The 18,886-nt window shown below is 57.1% G+C and overlaps 1 protein-coding gene across 4 annotated transcripts in view; it reads right to left on the bottom strand.

The window, feature by feature from the left end:
- Window positions 1-1,669: 1,669 nt before the first annotated feature.
- The window catches only part of MBP (myelin basic protein), a 115,906-nt gene continuing 98,689 nt past the window's right edge, over window positions 1,670-18,886 (bottom strand). For 2 of the 4 annotated variants that reach the window (XM_045790294.2, XM_045790296.2), the window contains 5 exons: window positions 14,015-14,122; window positions 12,155-12,190; window positions 11,745-11,777; window positions 8,510-8,620; window positions 1,670-3,171 (listed from right to left, as the gene is read on the bottom strand). In XM_045790294.2, the coding sequence (XP_045646250.1) occupies window positions 3,127-3,171; window positions 8,510-8,620; window positions 11,745-11,777; window positions 12,155-12,190; window positions 14,015-14,122 (333 nt within the window). In that variant the 3' untranslated portion in view covers window positions 1,670-3,126. The remainder of the gene's footprint in view (window positions 3,172-8,509; window positions 8,621-11,744; window positions 11,778-12,154; window positions 12,191-14,014; window positions 14,123-18,886) is intronic. The other 2 variants (XM_045790295.2, XM_045790297.2) reach the window with 1 other exon arrangement.

Raw genomic sequence — 18,886 nt, 5'->3', positions numbered from 1 at the left:
CCGCGCTCTCTCCTCACGAACCCAAGTGCAGGGGGAGCCCACCCCAACCTCCAGAGCCGGCATGCCCTGTGGCACCTCGTCTCCTGACGCAGCGTCCTCTCCACGCCCCGCTAGCCCGGCCCTGGGTCTGCGCCCTCGGTCAGACCCTCTGTCCCCCGGCCCATCTGCTCTGCCCGCGGCGTCCACCCTGGGGGGCTCTGGGGGCTCACGCTCTGCCACCAGCTGCACAGCCCTTTGGCCCTGGCGGTGCGACTGAGCCGACCCATGTCCAGGTCTACCCTGAGCGGCGTGGGGGACAGAAAGCGTGGTTGTGTGGCTTTCCGTTCTGACGGGGAGTCCCTCCCGCGCCGCCCCTGCCCCTCGGACACCTCTGGGCTCTGCCTGGGGCTGGGGTTCCCAGTGCTCTTCCGGGGCCTGGGCAGAGCTCGTGGTAAGCGCTCAGGGAGGACGTGCGGGCCGAGGTTCGGCTCCCATCTCCTTTCTCTGTTTGAACTACGTATCCGAGTGTTGAATTGCGAGAGTTGCGGGGTTAGTCTAGGATTTACCCTTGGTTTACTATTTAATAAGCTTCCTATACCTGCAACATTAGAAGAGACCTGCCAACTAAAGGAACGTTGTTTTTAAAATGTGACTCTCGGGGCACCTGGTGGCCCATTGGTGAAGCGTCAGCCTTCGCTCAGGTCGTGATCTCAGGGATCGAGCCCTGCAGGGAGTCTCTTTCTCCCTCGCCCTCTGCACCTCCCCCTGCTTGTGCGTGTGTGCTGTCAAATAAAGAAATAAAATCTTTAAAACAATAAAAATGGGGGGCACCTGGGTGGCTCAGTTGTTAAGCGTCTGCCTTCGGCTCAGGTCATGATCTCAGGGTCCTGGGATTGAGCCCCACGTCGGGCTCCCCGCTCGGAGGGAAGCCTGCTTCTCCCTCTCCCTGCCCCCTGTTGGTGTTCCCTCTCTCGCTGCCTTTCTCTCTGTCAAATAAATAAATAAAATCTTAAAAAGAAAATGCGCCTCTCTGTGCATGGTTTTCCAGATTCCTCGGTCTGAAGGGTTTGGGGGGCAAAGAGGAGGGAAGGGGCTGGTGCCTGGCGAGCGGGGCAGGCTTCCCTGGTGTCGGCGTTGGGAGGAATGCACACAACCCTGGGTCTGGGGGCTCCAGACGAGGAGGCTCAAGCCATCCCAGGACCGTCCCCGCATGGGGGCGGCCCTCCTACGCTCACGAGTGCCGACAGCCGCTCAGCTGCCGAGACAGAAGGGGACCAGGACTTCAGTTAAAAGCAAGACAAAACAAAGATTTCGGTTTCGGCTTATCTTTTTTGAAACAGAATTGTTGTAACCAAAAACAATGACCGACACAGAATTTTCCAAATCCCTCATTGTCGATGGCTTTTCCTGGCAAAAAGTAGTTTCCCAGGGTTTCTTCAGCTCACGTGAAAATTCTTTTCCCTGTAAGTTAGCAAATCAGTGCCCTAACCGTGACCTCTGTTTCACTTTCTCTTGTTAATGCGAAAGGCATCTGGCGATAAGCACCCGCTCGGGCAGCACGGGCCGCAGCCCAGCCTCCGGGGGCACAGCCCGCCCCCGTGCCACCCCCGAGACACGATCTTTGATCCCCGCTTTGCTGGGGTCACATTCTACAGACCAGAACAAAGATGAAAGAAGACACCCATGCAAATATCATTAAAAGTTTATTATTTTATTTCAATATTCAAGAATAGTGTGTACTTTCCACGAGACCCACCGTCCCAGCGCACGCTGTCCGGGTGTAGCCACGCGTGGAGATCACTCAGCCAAGAGTCGGCTCAAAGATGGAGTGTGTGTGTGTGTCACGAAATTTGGAGGTTTTGTTTCTGAAATTTTGCTCCTTGTTCCCCCATAACCCTCTCATCATTGAGGCTATAGATTAATAGACATTATATTAAACCCATACCGGACATCGGAATTAGGACGGGATTATGTTGATGCATTGACTATTTCTCATCTGCGTTCTAAGGGAGGACGATGCCGGCGTGGGGCTCCGTGGAAGGCCTCTGAGAGATACGCTAAACTCAAAAGGCAGGATCAGTATGTTACAAGGGGCACAGGGAAGGTCAGCTCAAGTTAGAAAAGACACGATTCAGAGGAGCCCCCGTCTCTGCTCATGGGGCCGGCCAGGCCCGGCCCCCACGACGGCCAGCTCAGCGATTTGGGGAGCGGGCCCTCCGAAGCCTATCCACTATGCACGTCCGTGTCTCGGATGCCAGCGGACGGAAGGTTATGTGTCCACGAAGGTTAGGGTCAGCAACGTGCACTGCTGTGAGAAGCGTACCGCCGGTCACCTCCCGCAGTGACCAGGGTGACACGGTGAGGCCACCCAGAAAACTCCTCCAGTCCCGCTCTGAGACGAGCGTCTCCCTGGACCCTCCTGCTGGGCTCTGGGGGGAAACAGGCTGTTCGTAGAAGCCGCTCTGGCTCCCGCTGTGCCGTCACCTAATTTCCAAGAAGATCCTGTTCCCTGTGGGGGCCGTAGCCCAGCCCAACGTTGCCTCCTTGTCCCCTCTCTGCCGCGCCCGAATTCCGCTAACCAGGTGTGGTGGGCAGCCGCTGCCTGCAGGCGCCCCCCCGCGCCCACCACCCAGACTCTTCACAGCTGCCCGCCCGCACTGCACGTACCAAAAGCCCCCTGTGCCGCTCCCGACTGCCTCATCCTGGAGGGAGAGTAAGTGTGTGTTAGGAGGTGAGCAAAGGGCAGGAAAGAAACCAAAGGAAGCTCGATCAGCAGTCCTCACCGCCTGCACATGTCCCTGTGTCCACAGCAGTGTCGCCACGGCAGTGCCCGCAAAGCCCGGGGATGCCGAGTCAGCCAAGCGAGGCCAAGGACGGAGGGTGAACTCGGGGGTGCGTCGGGGCCGCCGCGTGGAGCGAACTCCGAGAACGCGTTGTCTTCAGACACGAGTAACTGTTTAATATTCTGTGCGCCGACAGCCGGAAACTGCCGGTAGGACGCGGCGTGCCTGCCCTGCTGCGTGCACAGCTCAGCGACGTTAGGCGGGGGTGTCTGCTGCAGGGACGGAGTGTGTGAACGGTATTAAGATCGTAAGGCGGTTATATTAAGAAGCGGAGGACGGGATTCTGGGACCACGAGGCAGGGCTTCAGCGTCTCGCCATGGGTGATCCAGAGCGACTGTCTCTTCCTCCCTGAGAAAAGGAGACACGCAGTTAGGCGATGGGCACGGCAGCCTTGGCATCGTGCCTGGTGCCGGGACCCCGCGCCCGGGGCGGCCTGGTCGCAAACCGCCTCGTTCTATTAGACACGACGGCACCAGAGCCGAGGCCCTGGTTCCACGGCTCACGACACGTGTGAGCAAGTGCTGATCTGGTTTTCAGGGACCCTCAGAGAAGCCCCCTGGCCCTCATCCCAGGACCCACGGCCCACTGCCCCTCGGGGGGCAGAGCACTGGGCGTCCGCGTGAGCACACGTTCAACGGCTACTTTGTTTCTAAAGTCCAGGGTCGCCGAGGGAAACCGTCTACACACGACGACAGGGACAGCCTCATCTCTGGGGAGCTGCACGGCGCTGCCCCGGGGACGGTCTCTCTTGTCGTGTGCGCCCTGCTGAGCCCCACCAACACCGGCCAACGGCCCAGAGCCGCTGTCCCCAACCCTTGACCTCAAGGGATCTTCAAAGCCCGAACGGACATGCTTTCTGGACAAACACAATTTGAAATTAAAACCAGGACAGGCAATCGCTGGAGGGGGGCTGGGGCGTGGCGTCGGCTCTGAGCAGGTGACAAGCTCGTGAGTCCGCATGTCCTTCGGGAGGAGTGGGAAATGCACCTTCCTTGGCATTCCTGTTCTTGTTCAAGTTGTGGGCTCTTTATCCTTAGGTTATGAATGTGAAATTCATCTCTCAAAGATTTTCCTGGAGGCCGTGAGCCCCCTGGAAGCAAGGTATGTGTGACCTACTATTTACCAGACGGCACATGTGTCCTGAACGGACACCGACCCCCTCTAAGCATGCGTTGGCCACGTTGCCCATAACGTCAGTAACGGAAGCCTAATGCCAAGGATGCCTTCCCCACAGCACAGTCAACACACGGGAGGAGAGTTCAGATTTGTCAGGCTTGTACTTTTCTCGAAAGAATCTCTATGTGGTTAAGCAACTCCTTTACAGGATTTTGGTTTCCTATGTGAGCACATTGATGGAATCCCAGCCTCTGGAGTACGTGACGAGCCCCTTGGGGAAGCTACCCTCCTGTCCCTGCACCGGGAGTGGCGCTCTCGTCCACCCGGCTGGCCTCCGACAGGCTGGCCCTCGGCACTGCCCGCGGGGGGAGCCCTGAGCACGTCTGCACTACCTCCCCGCTTCCCGAATCCCCGGGAAACGAGCCTGCACGGCTCCCTTTCAAGCGAGACCTAGTCCAGAAGAGGGCCAGCACCCCCGCTCCTGGCGCAGAGCGCACCTCTGCCGAAATGGGCCGCGTCCCCCTGTCTGTGCAGGACCAGTCCCGTGACCCAGCACTTCCACTTCCCGAGGGCTCCTTTTGAAAGCAAAACAATGGTGGGCATTTGGTGTTATTTTCTATGACTGTGCCTACAGTTACCAAATCTCTACCGTGGTGGAGAGAGAAAGCTGGTCTGGGAGGCGGGAATTCTTAGCATCCCCATTTTCCAGTCAGAGGAGCCAAAGCACAGACCCGTTGAGTAACGTCCCCAGAGCCACTGAGCCAAAGGCGGAGTGAGGGCTCGAACCCGCACTTCTGCCGTGTGGGTCTCACACTCTCCTCTCTGCCATGCTCTCAGCATGTCCGAATGGGTCAACGCCAGCACTCGGTCAGGCCCGGGCTCAGCACTAGCAGAAGGCCGGCCTGAAGCCGTGTCTGGGGTGGGGAAGGAATGGGACCTGCGGGGAGTCGTGCATTCCGTCCCCCCTTCCGCACCCGTGCGGGAAGCGAGCTCAGCTATGCATTTGGAAATAAGAAACTCATTATATTTCGATGCGGTTCCCTAGTGATTGGGAGAAATCCACGGCTTTCCACCCAGTTTCCAACCCACAGGGACGGACAGTCCAGGGTAATGGCACCCCCTTAAATACTGGGAGACCCACCGTCCCCACCCACCTCCTTGGAGCCCTTCTCGCCTCTGCAGGGATTGTTTTCAATCGATCGTAACCTCATGTGCAGACTCATCCAGCCCTCTGACCATGGCTGGCCAGTTCATGAACATGTCATGTAGTAAAATCTTATGAAAGCCATATTAACTGGAATTTGATAACCTGAAGCTTCCCTTGAACTCTATAGAAGCTTTAGAATTTCTGAAGCACTTTGTAAGAATGCAAATGCAGGAGAACCTTGAGCCGATTAAAAACAAACGGGCCTCACAGGCTTGTTTGTCGCACCGGATGAACCTGCTGGACAGGGAAGGGCTGGCCAGCTCGACCTGCGAGCATGTCACCCTGGCTGGGAGCAGCAGGCACAGACACACGGTCCCCTGCCCCGTCACCTGGCCCTTCCTTCGGTGGCGTTTGCTGTCACTACGCCGCCTGCACGGGGATCGCTCACCCAGGAGGGGATACATCTACGTTTCACAGACGAGAGGGAAACCCTTACCGCCGCACACCTCTGGGCTCCCACCTGGGACGCTTGGGTGCAGGAAGCCTTGGGGGGAGCCCAGAAATGGTCTGGGCATCGCAGACGCGTCAGATGCGCGTGCCCGCCTGGCCAGGCTCTGGCCACTCGTGGAAACATCGCTATTCTGAATGCGCTTCTGGGTTTGGACCCAGAGCTCCTGCAGGTTCCTCATCCCCACCGTCTCACTGCCACGGTTCAGAACCTGGCAGACATATCGTGATGACCCTGGTGACTTGAATGTGGGGGCAGAATTTGATTCCTTACTCAGATTTGCTTTAGCATTTCTATTGAGGAGAGGATCCTGCCTGCATTCGACCAGACGTGAAACGAGTCAGCGCATCTGCTGATCACCGTGCACAGATTTAAGCCCTATCCTGGGTAGGACAGACTTCCTCCCAGGCAGCGAGCGGCCTCCCCTCCCCTCTGTGTGGGCCCAGCACCCACTGAATCTCGACTCGTTCCACACGCCTGTGCTCGCTGAGCCGACCCTGCAGCATCCCGACCACGGGACACCACACGCATGACCCCTCATGACTATTTGGGTTACAGACCAAATTAGTCCACCATAAATTGTAAGACCTTGATGTGTCAGTAGGCCAGTTAGAAAGCACACTCACCCAGTTTAGAGCCCTATTGAGGGTGACTGGGGAGCCCTGTGCTTGGCTGACCAAGGCCGAGCCTGAACCAGGGGTGACCTGGAGCCTGCAGGAGGCCCGGGTCCTGCCTTCCAGCCGCCCGATGTCTGGGCCGGTACCGCCAAGCCTCGCATAGCAGAGCCTTTAATGTTAAATCGAGTCGCCTACTGTGACCCCAACGGGTGGTCTGAGGACAGGTGGAGCGAAGGGGACACTCTTGTTCTCATCTGTGACCCAGACCCCCTAGAACGTGCAGTGTCCATGGACGCATGCCTCCCCCAGAACGTGCCCGCCCGCCGGAAGACACAGGTGACGAAGCTTTCACGTGGGTGAGAATCCATGACGTGTTTGTCTGCGAGGCCCAGACACCAGCCGACGGGCAGGGCAAGGCAGGGCGCGCGGCGGTGCCTGGGAACTAAGCCCCGGCCCACGTCCCCTCTGACTTGGGCATCTTGTCTGTCTTTGTTTGTGACGATGCCAATCCCTCATCCAAGAAGGATAAACGTGAAATCCTTCATGACTCATTTTTCTCTCGGCGGGGTGCTGCAAGCATCCTGGGGTTTTATGCCTTTCCTGATGCCTTTCCTGCCGTAACACACGTAAGTGCGGGCATCTGTCTTGCTGATTCCGTTTCTTTAGGTCGGAAAGGGAGCTGACTGGGGCACCTCGTTGTTCAGTATCGGCTCTTACCACGTGAAGGAAGGAAGCGGAGGGCCTCGTGCGGGTTCAGAGTAAGTGGAAACAGCTGCTCGGTTGTTATTCTAATGAGAAAGTACGTGGGAATGTGGACTCAGACAACGGTTCTCCCTGGCCGTCCTCCTGTGTGAGCACCTGTTCCCTGTCCAACCACGAACAGCGCTCCCTTGAGCCTTAAGTCAGCCCTGGGGACAGTCCCGGGCTATGTGGAAGGTGCCATGCGTCCCCACTGGGGTGGGGGGCACCCCTGTCCCCTTCCAGCCGTGAGCCCTGAAGTGCAGGCTAGTGCTGGGATGTCGGTTCTGCTGCCAAGCCCCTGGAGGGGGGCTGCAGGAACCCTAGCCCCATCTGGCTGGTCTCTGCCAGAGACGCACGGCTGGCCTTTCAGCGTGAACACCTAAGTCGTAGGGTATCACGGGACCCGGGTCACAGGGGCCCTCTGCGTGGGGAACCCCTTACCTCTCTGACCCGTCTGCTCCAGGCCCTCTGTTTCCCCCAGCCTGGGGCTGTCCCCAGGTGTGTGGCCAGCTCCTCGAACCCTGGCCAGCGAGGCCTTGTCTTGCCCCCTCCCTAGAACGGTAAGCAGCCATCTCTGCCCTGCCTCTTCTTGGTGGCACTCATTCCAACCATGTTCTGTCCCCCATCACGAGAACACGCTCTTTACAAGCCCCCCCCCCAGCACCTGCCAGTGTAATGCGCATGACTGCACACGGACGGGGTGCCTGGGTAGGCTCTGGCCCCTGACCGTGGGCACAGCCCGCCTGGGCTCACTGCCAGCCCCGCGCTGGGGCAGCCGCAGGGGCGTGGACCTGTCACTGTGTTCATCTGAGGCCTCTGCCCATGGGGACAGCGGCTGCTGGTGGGTCGGTCCCGTGTCCAAGGCTCTTGGGCGCCCGGCCTCCGGGCAGCTACGGCCTGCTCACGGCGCCTACCCTGGAGCTGGGGCTGAGCCCTGGAAACTGCTGTAAGCTCCGGGGCCTGTGAGAGGGTCCAGGAACGAAGGGAGGCCAAACGGCCCCTCCCCACCCCTGGAGGTCAATCTCAGGTTCGATTAGAGCCGAGAATGGGCCGCAGGGGGCTCTCTGAGGCTTAGCAGCACTGCTGGCCCCTCGGTGTCCCGGCCAAGGCCGGAGGGCCCGGCCCCACCTGCCGTTCTTACTTTGTCTTCTCAAGCCCTCTCCAGGTGCCTGGGCCCTGCCAAGGTCACACACTAACAGTAGCCCCAGGGCCTGACTCCAGTGTCTGTATCGGGCAACTCCCATGTGGCCCCTGGGATCTCTGCCTGCCTGATCCGTGAGCTCCCCCTTTGGTCACTCCGCTACTGCACCTTTCCTCGGGGGTCAAAGATCTGCAGCCACTCCCGCCTCCCCAGGGCACAGCAGAGCCTTGCATGGGACCCCTCACGCCACGTGTCCTCAAGGTCCCCGGGGGAGCCTGGACCAGCCCCTGCAGCTACGTCCTGCTCCCTGAACCAGCCAGCCTGGCAGGTGAACCCCAGAGGAGCAGCAGTGGAAAGCCTGGAGACCCCCCTGCCCCCCCCCAGCGCATCCCTGAAGTCCAAAAGGGTTACGTTACCAGTTTGAAGATTTTGGAAAGCGTGCCCTGGGCGTCATGGGCCCCCTTGAGTCCCTTGTGGGCTGGAGCTCTGCCTCCATAGCCAAATCCTGGCTTCTGCCCCTCGGCTCCCTGCAAGAGACCAAACAGCTCTCAGGGCGGCCCTGCGGGGTGGGGAAGGGCAGCCAGCAGCGCGGAGGGCCGAGCCGCCGCCCTGGTGGCCAGCCCGGGCTGCCGTGCGTTGGGAGATGTGCACCCCATGGTCTCACTGAAAGGTCAGACTCCTGATCCGCTCCACCATGCGGCTTTCAAGACAAGAGCGGCAAGGTCGAGCAAAGCCAGGTGAACAGCCTTTGCCCACCTGTCCGCAGGAAGGGAGCGAAGGGGCCGCTCTCCCCCCAGGAGGCACTTCCCTGGGCCGAGGCTGCAGGAGGCCAGGCCCCTGTGCGGGGGTCCCTGCCTGCGTCTCTGTGCAGATTCCTCATGTCTGCTCCCTTCTGTTGGAGGTCTGGAGGATACAGACCTTTGCACTTAGCAAAATTGTGAGGCCCATACTTCTCTAAAGCAGAAAGACAAGCTTCAGATTCTCTTGTCTGGACAAGGCTCTCCCCGGGATGACCAGGAACCAGCTCCCCTGGCCACAGCTGGGGTGCCCCGAGAGGGGATGTGTGGACCCTCCTGGGGGCCCTGGGGCCTGGGCTGGTCATGAAGGAGGGAAGGGGCAGGTCCGGCCAGCAAGCCGTGTCCCTGCCGCACAGAATCAGGGCACAGCCCTGGGCACCCAGCAGCCTGGACGGAGCCCTCGCTCTCTGCTCCCTAGCTGTGTGACCTCGGGCAAGTGTCAAAGCCACTCTGAGCCTCAGTCTCCTCTTCTATAAAATGGGGATAAATGGCCCCTCCCTCCGAGGTGGCTGGGAGGGTACTGCAAGTTCACAGACATGCTGTTCTGCAAACAGAGCCTATAGGCTCTGGGCACGTGCTCGCTGTCATGACAGGACAGGTCAAGCCGGCCTCCCAGCCCGGGAGGGAAGAAGCAATTTCCTGTGTGGCACAGAGCAGTGGCAGGGGACTGCTGAAATATAAGGACATCCGCGTCCTATGACCAGTTTATTTCCGAGGATGCTTTACTTTCGAACGGGAACTTCCCCCGTGGACACGAGGCAGGAGTCGGGGGGCTCGGGTGGTGCAGTCACAGGGAAGTTAGCATTCGCGGCACAGGCTCTCCAGCCTCAGACGCCGTGTTACGTGGGCACCAAGCATGCTGGGGGGTCGCGGATGAAGTCACTGTCTGCCTGTGGGTCTGTCTGCAGTGGACAGGGTCTGAGAGTTCAGATCCTGCCAGCAGGACATGGGAGACTCTGTGGGCTGCTCTTAGCAATCTAGTGCACAGAACAGACCCGTCGTCTGGGGCAGGTGCAGACCGCTCCGCCTCGGCCTGCAGTCCTTGCAACGTGTGTGCACGTGTGGCTGGGCTGCCGGGAAAGCAGATCCAAGCAGCCCCTCCCTTGATCCTAGAGGTGCTGGAGGCGGCATTAGGGAGGGGGTGCGGCAGGTGGAGGGCGGGCTGCCCTGGGGCCCAGAGGTTTCGTGGGTACGCTCACTGCTAGACATCCCCCAGAGGGACAGGTCACGGCTAAGGCGTGCAGACATGCGATGTGGCAGAAAACTGCCCCTCGCACTGCAGGGCTAAATGCTCCTGTCTCTATTGCTTTTCTCCGAAACTAGGAGCTTCTGAGAACAAAACTCGAGCACAGGTTTTCAGATTAAATAATCGGACTTTTCCTCCTTTCACATTCTTGGCCACTTCTATCTTTGGACAACCTGGAATTTAGCAAGAAACGTTCGACATGGTTTAGAAGAAGAATGGGCGACTTTCACCAACTCCGAGCGGGAAGGCCGTCCTGTAGCTCAGGGAGACAGACACTCAAGCAAATGAAATACAGAAGAGGAGTTTGCTTTGGAAAAAAAGAAACGGAATAAAGATTAGTAGGCCCCCAAACGCAGACGCAGAGGGAAGCAAAGGTCTCTCTGGTTAGCTGCTGGGTGAAGCAGGCTCTAAATGCCCGGAGGGAGGGAGGGCCTTGGGCTCTGGCCGGGCACATTCCCCGGTGACTCCGCAACACGCCCGAGAGTCCACGCCTAGAAAGTCAGGAGGCAGGCCGAGGGGTTACCAAAACAAGAGCTCATTCTGCAGTGTCATCTTGGTCTCCTGCTGGCCCAGAAAGTCAGAAATTAATTGACTGTGAGGCCCCAGCCCATGTGTTTCCTACACGCTTGGCCTCTTTTTGCAAAATCATTAGCTTTGGAAAAAACTCAAATACACTTGTTTAAAGTGTTCCAGCAAATTCCATATAAGAACGTGCTGGGGCAACGCAGGAAGCTTATGGAACCCGTACCTTCTCCGCGGGGCTCCCCCTCCCAGCCCCCCCCTACGGTTCTCTCTTCCCTCCTTCCTTTCTCAGTCTTTTAAACTTGATTCATTCATGAGTGTGATGCTTATGAGTCGAGCAGCAAGTGCTCGCACCGTGCACTGGGGAGTCGGGCTGCGTTTTCAGGGCAGATGGGCTTCCTGGCCTGTAACTTACACAGCGTTGGCAAAGGAAGAACTGTCTCTGGCATCTACGTTAAGTAAAGTGGATAGGTTTGGCTAGAATACACCGGTAGGCATTTTAGGCTGGCTCAGACACCCAGTGGCACCGGGTCTAGAAAGTGAGCAAGCTGGCCACTGAAAATCTTGATGGGCTCTTTGCTCTCGGTGTCCAAACCCACAGTTCCTCAGAAGACTTTCCTGATGTCTAAGCTGCTGTTATGGCCCCACCACCATCAAACCCCAGATCTCGTGGCTTCATTAGGCCGTGGGACTGGGGGCGGCACCGCGTTTCCTCAGCCAAGTGGCAGTCTGGGGGCGGAGCAGATCACTTGGACGGCCCGCGCACAGGGCCTCCCTGGGTCTCCCCGCAGGGACCGGTGTCCCACCCCTGGTGCTGGAAGAAGTCAGGAGCTTTCTCAGCACGGAGCCGCTCCTTCCCGGGAGGCTCCCGCGCGGAAGCAGGGGCCTGTGCCCCACTGCGGGGTCGGCGGCGGGGCCCTCGGTTCCCCTCGGGAGGAGACGGCGGCCCCCGACGGCGTGGGCAACGGGCTTGACGGGGAAGAAGGGGGGCCGTCAGGCAACCTCGCCGAGCAGAGCACGGACGCCGGGCAGCTGTGAGGAGCAGAAGGGACAGGGAGCCGCGCGGACACGCGGGGGGTCACCTACCCAGCTAAACCTGCTGAGGGACAGTCCTCGCCCCTGTGTGAGAAAGAGAGAGAAACAGTGACATTGTGATCAAGGCAGGGAAAAAAAGTCTTTTAATAAACAAGAAACACAAATCAGGATCGTGCTGAGCGCGTGAACGGTGTTGACACGGGCTGGATCCCGGGCCGGCAGCGGCCGCCGGGGCAGCTCAGGGCGGGTTCGGGACCAGGGTGACGAGGAGAGCGAGCTGGCAGCCAGCAGCACTGTCTGCTTGGTGCGCTCCTCAGCCTGGGCTACTTGGGATCCATGCGGCATAATTCTGGGGTGAAGTCGGGCAGCTGTGAGGCCCGCCCTCTCTTTGGTGCATTTAGGGATTTCAGGGAAGGTCTACAGATGGAGCGGCAGTTACTGACAACGTTCACAGGTCTTACCTTTCCTTGCGATGGAGGAGGCGTGCGTGGTGTCACCTGCAAAGGCACACAGAGGCCGGTGAGTGGGGGCGGGCGCCTCTCTCCCCCCCGTGACCCCCGTGGAGCTCACCGTCCTGCTCCTGACCAGCCCCGGTTGGCTGAGAGCCCCAGGGCCAGGGAAGTCACCCTCTCCTCCCAGCCTCCCCGTTCCTGTCCTCGTTCACTGAGACTATAGGACCAGACTCCCGCGCCAGGCCGAGTTTCCAGAACACTCTGAAAGCGTTCAGAGAATGGGAACATCCACAGCCTCCAGTCCCGCTGGGGCTCCCGGGCACACAGGCCGCACACCCGGCGACAGCCACGCTTTCTCGGAGTTGGACGTAAAGTGTCCCCTGATGCTCAGAGCCTCGGGGGGAGTGTTCTCGGGCCGGGGGCTCCTGACACTTGCCAACACGCAAAAGACCCTCTTAAAACGCCTGCTGCACAAAAGTTTAGGATGAGAAGCTTGTGGTTTTGCTTTTGTTTTTCAATCTTTATTTCTGAGAGTACTTTCAGGTTTCTAGAAAGAATGCACAGAAATTAGAGAGTTGCCAGTTCCGCTCTCTTGTCCTGCACACTGTTTCCCTACTTACCACGGCCTTGCACGCGCGGCCCATGGGTTACAACCCAGGAACCAAGGCCGGCACGCTTCCATTAAGTGACGCTCGCCGCGCACAGTAAGGATCCCTCTCACGGTGTGGGTCTGCACAAATGTGTGACGTCAGATGTCCACCACCTCCGTATCACACAGAGTAGGTCCACTGCCCTAACACCCCGTCTGCTCCCCCTGTTCATCTCCCTGGCCACAAACTCTGACAACCACTCTTCTTTTCATCTCTTTAACCTTTTTGTCTCCATAGGTCTGCAAAGCCTGTGTTTAGCATCTCATAGTATGTTAGTCACAAAAAGAGTGAGTTCTTTGCTAGAACACAAAATGCAATAAGTGGCAGATGCACTTTGGACCTTGTGACCAGGTTCAGGCCTGAGCTCCCATGGCCAACCTCACCCTAAGGAGGAGGGAGGCATCGTTGGGGACATACTCATGTCCCTGTGGATTAGAGCTCAGGGTCACCTGGGGACAGACTCAGTCCCTTATGGATTAGAGCTCAAGGTCACCTGAGGATAGACTCAGTCCCTTATGGATTAGAGCTCAAGGTCACCTGGGGATAGACTCAGTCCCTTATGGATTAGAGCTCAAGGTCACCTGGGGATAGACTCAGTCCCTTATGGATTAGAGCTCAAGATCACCTGGGGATAGACTCAGTCCCTTATGGATTAGAGCTCAGGGTCACCTGGGGATATATCAGTCCCCTGTGGATTAGGGCTCAGGGTCACCTGGAGATAGACTCAGTCCCCCATGGATTAGAGCTCAAGATCACCTGGGGATAGACTCAGTCCCTTATGGATTAGAGCTCAAGGTCACCTGGGGATAGACTCAGTCCCTTATGGATTAGAGCTCAAGGTCACCTGGGGATAGACGCAGTCCCTTATGGATTAGAGCTCAAGGTCACCTGGGGATAGACTCAGTCCCCTATGGATTAGAGCTCAGTGTCATCTGGGGATAGACTCAGTCCCTTATGGATTAGAGCTCAGGGTCACCTGGGGATATATCAGTCCCCTGTGGATTAGGGCTCAGGGTCACCTGGAGATAGACTCAGTCCCCCGTGGATTAGAGCTCAGGGTCACCTGGGGGATAGACTCAGTCCCCCGTGGAGTAGAGTCAGTGTCATCTGGGGACAGTCTCAGGTCCCCTGTGAATGAGGCTGTGGCCAGGCACCTGCTGCCCCTGCAATCTTGAATCTCCCTGCTGCCTGCCGCTCACAGCGGGATGAGAGCACTTACGATGTTCTTGAAGAAGTGCACTACGGGGTTTTCGTCTTGGGGCCGGCCGTGCTGCGACTTCTGGGGCAGGGAGCCGTAATGGGCAGTTCTCGCTGCGTGATGTCCATCCTGAAAGAGAGGGCGCGATGAGCTCAGGTCAGGTCGCGCCCTCTGCTCTGGCCTCCCTGGGAAAGCTGCCTCTCTCCTCTCCTGAGGGTGCATCTGGATTCTTTGGGATCAGACCTTATGCTGGGGCACGGCTGCCACGACCCAGGACACTCGTGGGGCCGGGAGGGGACCAGGCAGCATGTCCACCACAGAGCCAGCGTCAGGGCCCTGAAGTCACAGCATGGGGGAAGGGAAGAGAATGTAAGGGTGAGTCCTCCGAAGACGGGCGCAGGGTAAGTAAGCCGTGCGAGAACGCTATCACTTCCCTGAGCTTCTGCCGTGGATAAAGGAGAACACTCAGGAATTAACCCCTCCATGGGCTTTGGAGGGGTGCATCACGTGAACGAGCCTCTGTTTCTCAAAATCAGGGTCCCAGGTCACAGCACCGGCACCTGCCCAGTTTGGGACAACCTCTTCCAAATCTTGAGCTGAGGGAAGGCTGTGCGGAGCAGGGCCCAGCTCTTCCCAGCTCAGGAAGTGCTGCAGAGATGACAGGAGTGTGGGGGGAGGAGTCAGGCCCAGGGAACAGCAGCCTCCAGGCACCCCCTCCACCATGGGCTGAGCTTGCTGGTGCATAAAGCACTCGGGGAGGTGAGCTTGCAGAGCTGACCCGGGGCTTTCCTCCTGCTCACCTACTGACAACATTCCCAAAGGCCAGAGGAGCTCCTCTAAGGCCGGCCTAGCCTCCAACAACCAGGGGCCTTTCCATCGCACGTGCTGAGGTCCGTCAGGCGCTCCCTTCCCTCATCAGCTTGGTCTGTGCTGCGTGAGATGAAGCCCTTCTTCAGGGGACACCTTACCTCCGAGGAGTCTATAGTGTGTGTCGCCAGAATTTCAGGCCTTTACTGGGCCTCATCTAACCAGTGACCGCTGTAGCCTGACCAGGCTGTGCGCCGTGCCCAGCACTGACAGGTGCACTGTGCCCGGCACCCGCTGGTTGGGGACATGTACGGCTGTCCCCAGATGCCCGCTTCCCTGCCTCAGACCCCCAGGCCTGAAACCCAGCGGTTACCCTTGCCTCCGTGGACACATCTTGCCTTTCTCTGGCACACTGCTTGCCTCGGCTGCCCTCCCCACTATTGACGATAAAGCAAAGTTGGCTGAGCTCCTTCTCTGATCCTTCCCTTTCCGGCCCAGACACGTCTGCAAACCCTGCGGCCCTCTCCCTGGCCTCTGCTTCTGTCGCACTAAATAGACCACCTTCCCTCTGGCTGGAGCACCGCTGCGAACCCAGTCTGCCCGGCGTCCAGGCGTGCCCTACTTCCTGATCGCTGGTCTTTGCGCTGATGGCACGGCCACTGTGCTGTGGACAAGGGCACCTGTGCCCTGCCCGCCTCCCCGCGACGCTGGCTCCCGCTTCCCCGGGACGTGCCGCGCCAGCTCTCCCTTCAAGCGCCACGACCTCCCCGCTCCCCGTGCTGAGCTAGGCGGGGCCTCCTGACCGACTTCTCTGCCCCCCCTGCAGCCCCGGCAGGAGCCGGTCCTTTGGACTCCTAGACTCCCTCAGGCCTCTTGGCTGGGCCTCTGCCCAGGGCCTCTCTCCTCCCTCACCTGGGTCCAGCTGGTGGCCCTGCCTCTGCGCTGGCTCCCTTTGCCGCCTGCGGTGCCCTTCTGCCGCCCGGTCACTCTGCAGGGGTCTCCTGCGGGGAGCCGGCTCCAGCTCCCCCTGCAGACCTGGCGCGTCGTCGGCCTCCCACACCACTCATCCCCGAGCACCCCGAGTGTGCAGCGCCCGTGGCCCGCTGGGAGCCCAGCCGCTCAGGACTCCCCCCAACGCCTGTGGGGGAGGCACAGGGAACCCGGTGGCCACGGGCGCTGAGCCTGGAGAGGTGGGCACAGCAAGGGGGGGGTCTGTTACTGCTGAAGCCCCTGAGCCTTCTTACTCTAAGTCTTGCTGTCTGCTGAGGCTGCAGGGCCCAAAGAATCTGCTTCTCCTCCCGCGTCCTTGTCTCTCAGCCAATTCCCGACTGTCTGACCTCACTGGCCAATCACAGTCAAGCAACATGCCAACCTTGTACCCTCTTCTGCAATAAACGACTGAGCGTAAAATTAAGAATTAAAAAGCAAAACAGCTGAGCCAGGAAATGACTGAAATTACTTACTTTAAGACAAATATCTTAAAGGTGTCTGATAGGTCTGCCAGGTAGTGATTTCTGGGATTCCATCCTCCTGGTCTGAAATAATGGAATCAGCTTGCAATTCAGTGCCCTGGCTTTTCGCTTGCTGTTTAGACGCCGTTCTTCTGCCTGCTCTGTACTGGATATCGAGCCAAGGGCAGCAGGCGCTGTAACCCTCACATCCTGTGACTAAGCTAGAAAAATGTCTCAAGGTTTACACAGAGGTTTTTACAGGAGTGAATGCTCGGTCGTATTATGTAGATCTCATATCATCAACCTTATTTACGTTGTGCGATAGGTAATGGGGTGTTGCATAGGTCATAACGTTTCTCATGTGAATTATGCACACCTGCTTTCAATGCTGTAAGACAAATTATGTATTTTGTGATTTTTATAATGAATATATCAGCCGCCAATCTTTTGAGGGAAAAGTAATTTACAGGAGCACGTGAAGTAGGTAAATTGCACTTTGGCTCTGGGAGCCACGGCGTCAGGGCCGGAGCCCTTCACAGACGAGGGGGTCGGTGGATTTACAGTCCTCAGCACAGAACCTGGCCGGCAGGTCGTTAACTGTGTTGGATGAACACGCTGACCGCGCAGATCGCTTCTCATACAGGGCCTCACACGGCACTGATCGGGGGTGAGCGGGGTTCGTGGCGGAGGCACACCCTTCTGTGTCACACGTGCAGCGGCGCCCCGCTGGCTGCGCACTGGACCTGGACTCTTGGTTGTAAACTGTCGGCTGCACAGGTGAGGCAGTCACGTGATTACAACTGTATTGTTGTATTTGTTTTTGTTTTTTTTTTAAAGATTCTATTTATTTATTCGACAGAGATAGAGACAGCCAGCGAGAGAGGGAACACAAGCAGGGAGAGTGGGAGAGGAAGAAGCAGGCTCATAGCAGAGGAGCCCGATGTGGGGCTCGATCCCATAATGCCAGGATCACGCCCTGAGCCGAAGGCAGACGCTTAACCGCTGTGCCACCCAGGCGCCCCCGTATTGTTGTATTTGTAACGGCCTGGAAGTCAAATGACGTGGCGTAGCCATTTGTCAAATGACATGATGTAGCCCATCATATTTCTACCTACTAAGCAAGGAACGGTTAGAAAAAAGCAACATTTGAAAACACTACCACGTATAATAGCACCAGAGAAACAAACTGTTAGGCATAAATCAAGGAAAACACGTGTAGGCTCTCTGTCTAAACACCAGGAAATGCTGGGAGAAGAAAGCAAAGACTTGAGCAAGCAGAGAGACGGTCCGTATTTGTGGATGGGAAGGCTCAGAGTGGTAAAGGTGTCAACGCTCCCCAAAGAGCTGTACAGATTTAATGTACTTCCCATCAAAGTCCCAGGAGGGTTTTGTTTAGATAGAAACAAGCCGTTTCTAAGACTAGACAGAAATGCAAAGGGACCAAAATAGTCCAGTAATTGTGGAAAAGAAGAATAAAGTTCAAGGAAGCACATGCCTTGACCTTAAGATTTCTATATCATGAAGGTAACCAAGGAGTGTGGTGTTGGAGGGAGACAGACATAGATCAACAAACCCCATCGTGCCCAGAAACAGGCCCACACAAACGTGGCCCGTTGATTGTTGAGAAAGGTACAAAGACCATTCAATAGTGTTTTCAAAAAATGGTACCGGAACACCTGCATCTCCATATCCAAAAAAACAAACCTCAACTCAAAGTGACAGCTTATAAAAAATGAACTCAAAATACAATTTTAGAAGAAACCATAGTTCTTAGACATGACACCCAAGGAATGGCCCATAAAATTTAAAACTTTGGTTTTGCAAAAGACACTGTTAAGAGAGTGAAAAGTCAAGCTACAGGCTAGAGAAAATATGTGCAAACCACACATCTGGCAAAGGACTTGAAAGCAAATACGTAAGAGCTCTCCAAACTCAATGTTAAAAAACAACCCAGTTCAAAACGATGGACCCAACGTGGAATCCATGCTGCATGAGACAGGGTGGGCATGGCAAGAGCTGCTCGACGTCGTCAGCCACTGGGAAAATACAACTCACAGCCACGAGAGATACCACCGCACACGTATCACAACGGACAAATGTAAAATACCAACAATACTAAGTGTTGGCAAGGATGTGGGGCACCCGCAGCTCTCCGGCATTGCTGGTAAGAATGCAAATGGTATGGTCCCTCTGTCTTATAAAGTTATAAGCTTATGAATTTAACCATCTACTTCCCGTGGGACCCAGCAATCCTACTTCCTGCTTTGAATGGTAAAAGAAAAAAAATATTTCTGGAAGTGATTTTTTTTTGTAATGAATATATTGGCCACCAATTTTTTGAGGGAAAAAGTAATTTCAATCGTAAATGAAAACTTATGTTCATTAAAAAAACTGGTTCACGAGTGTTTATTCGCAGCTCAATTCCTGATCACTGAATTGGCAAACACTCAAGTGTTCATCAGAGAGAGGAAGGGTGGACGGAGTGGCCCATCCGCACAGTAGAACGCCGCCCAGCAACGAGCCGGGACAAATGTTCCAAACACAGGAACTCGGAGGCGCCTCCCAGGTGCCGCGAAGCCTTCCTACCGTGTGGACTCGTTTATGTGACGTGCTTCTCACGATTAAACCCCAGTGA

The sequence above is a fragment of the Ursus americanus genome, chromosome 19 (assembly GCF_024610735.1).
Source record: "Ursus americanus isolate L20-20 chromosome 19, mUrsAme1.1.p, whole genome shotgun sequence".
Taxonomy (NCBI): Eukaryota; Metazoa; Chordata; class Mammalia; order Carnivora; family Ursidae; genus Ursus; species Ursus americanus.
The sequence above is the reverse complement of the archived record's forward strand: the minus strand, read 5'-3'. Positions and strand labels throughout refer to the sequence as shown.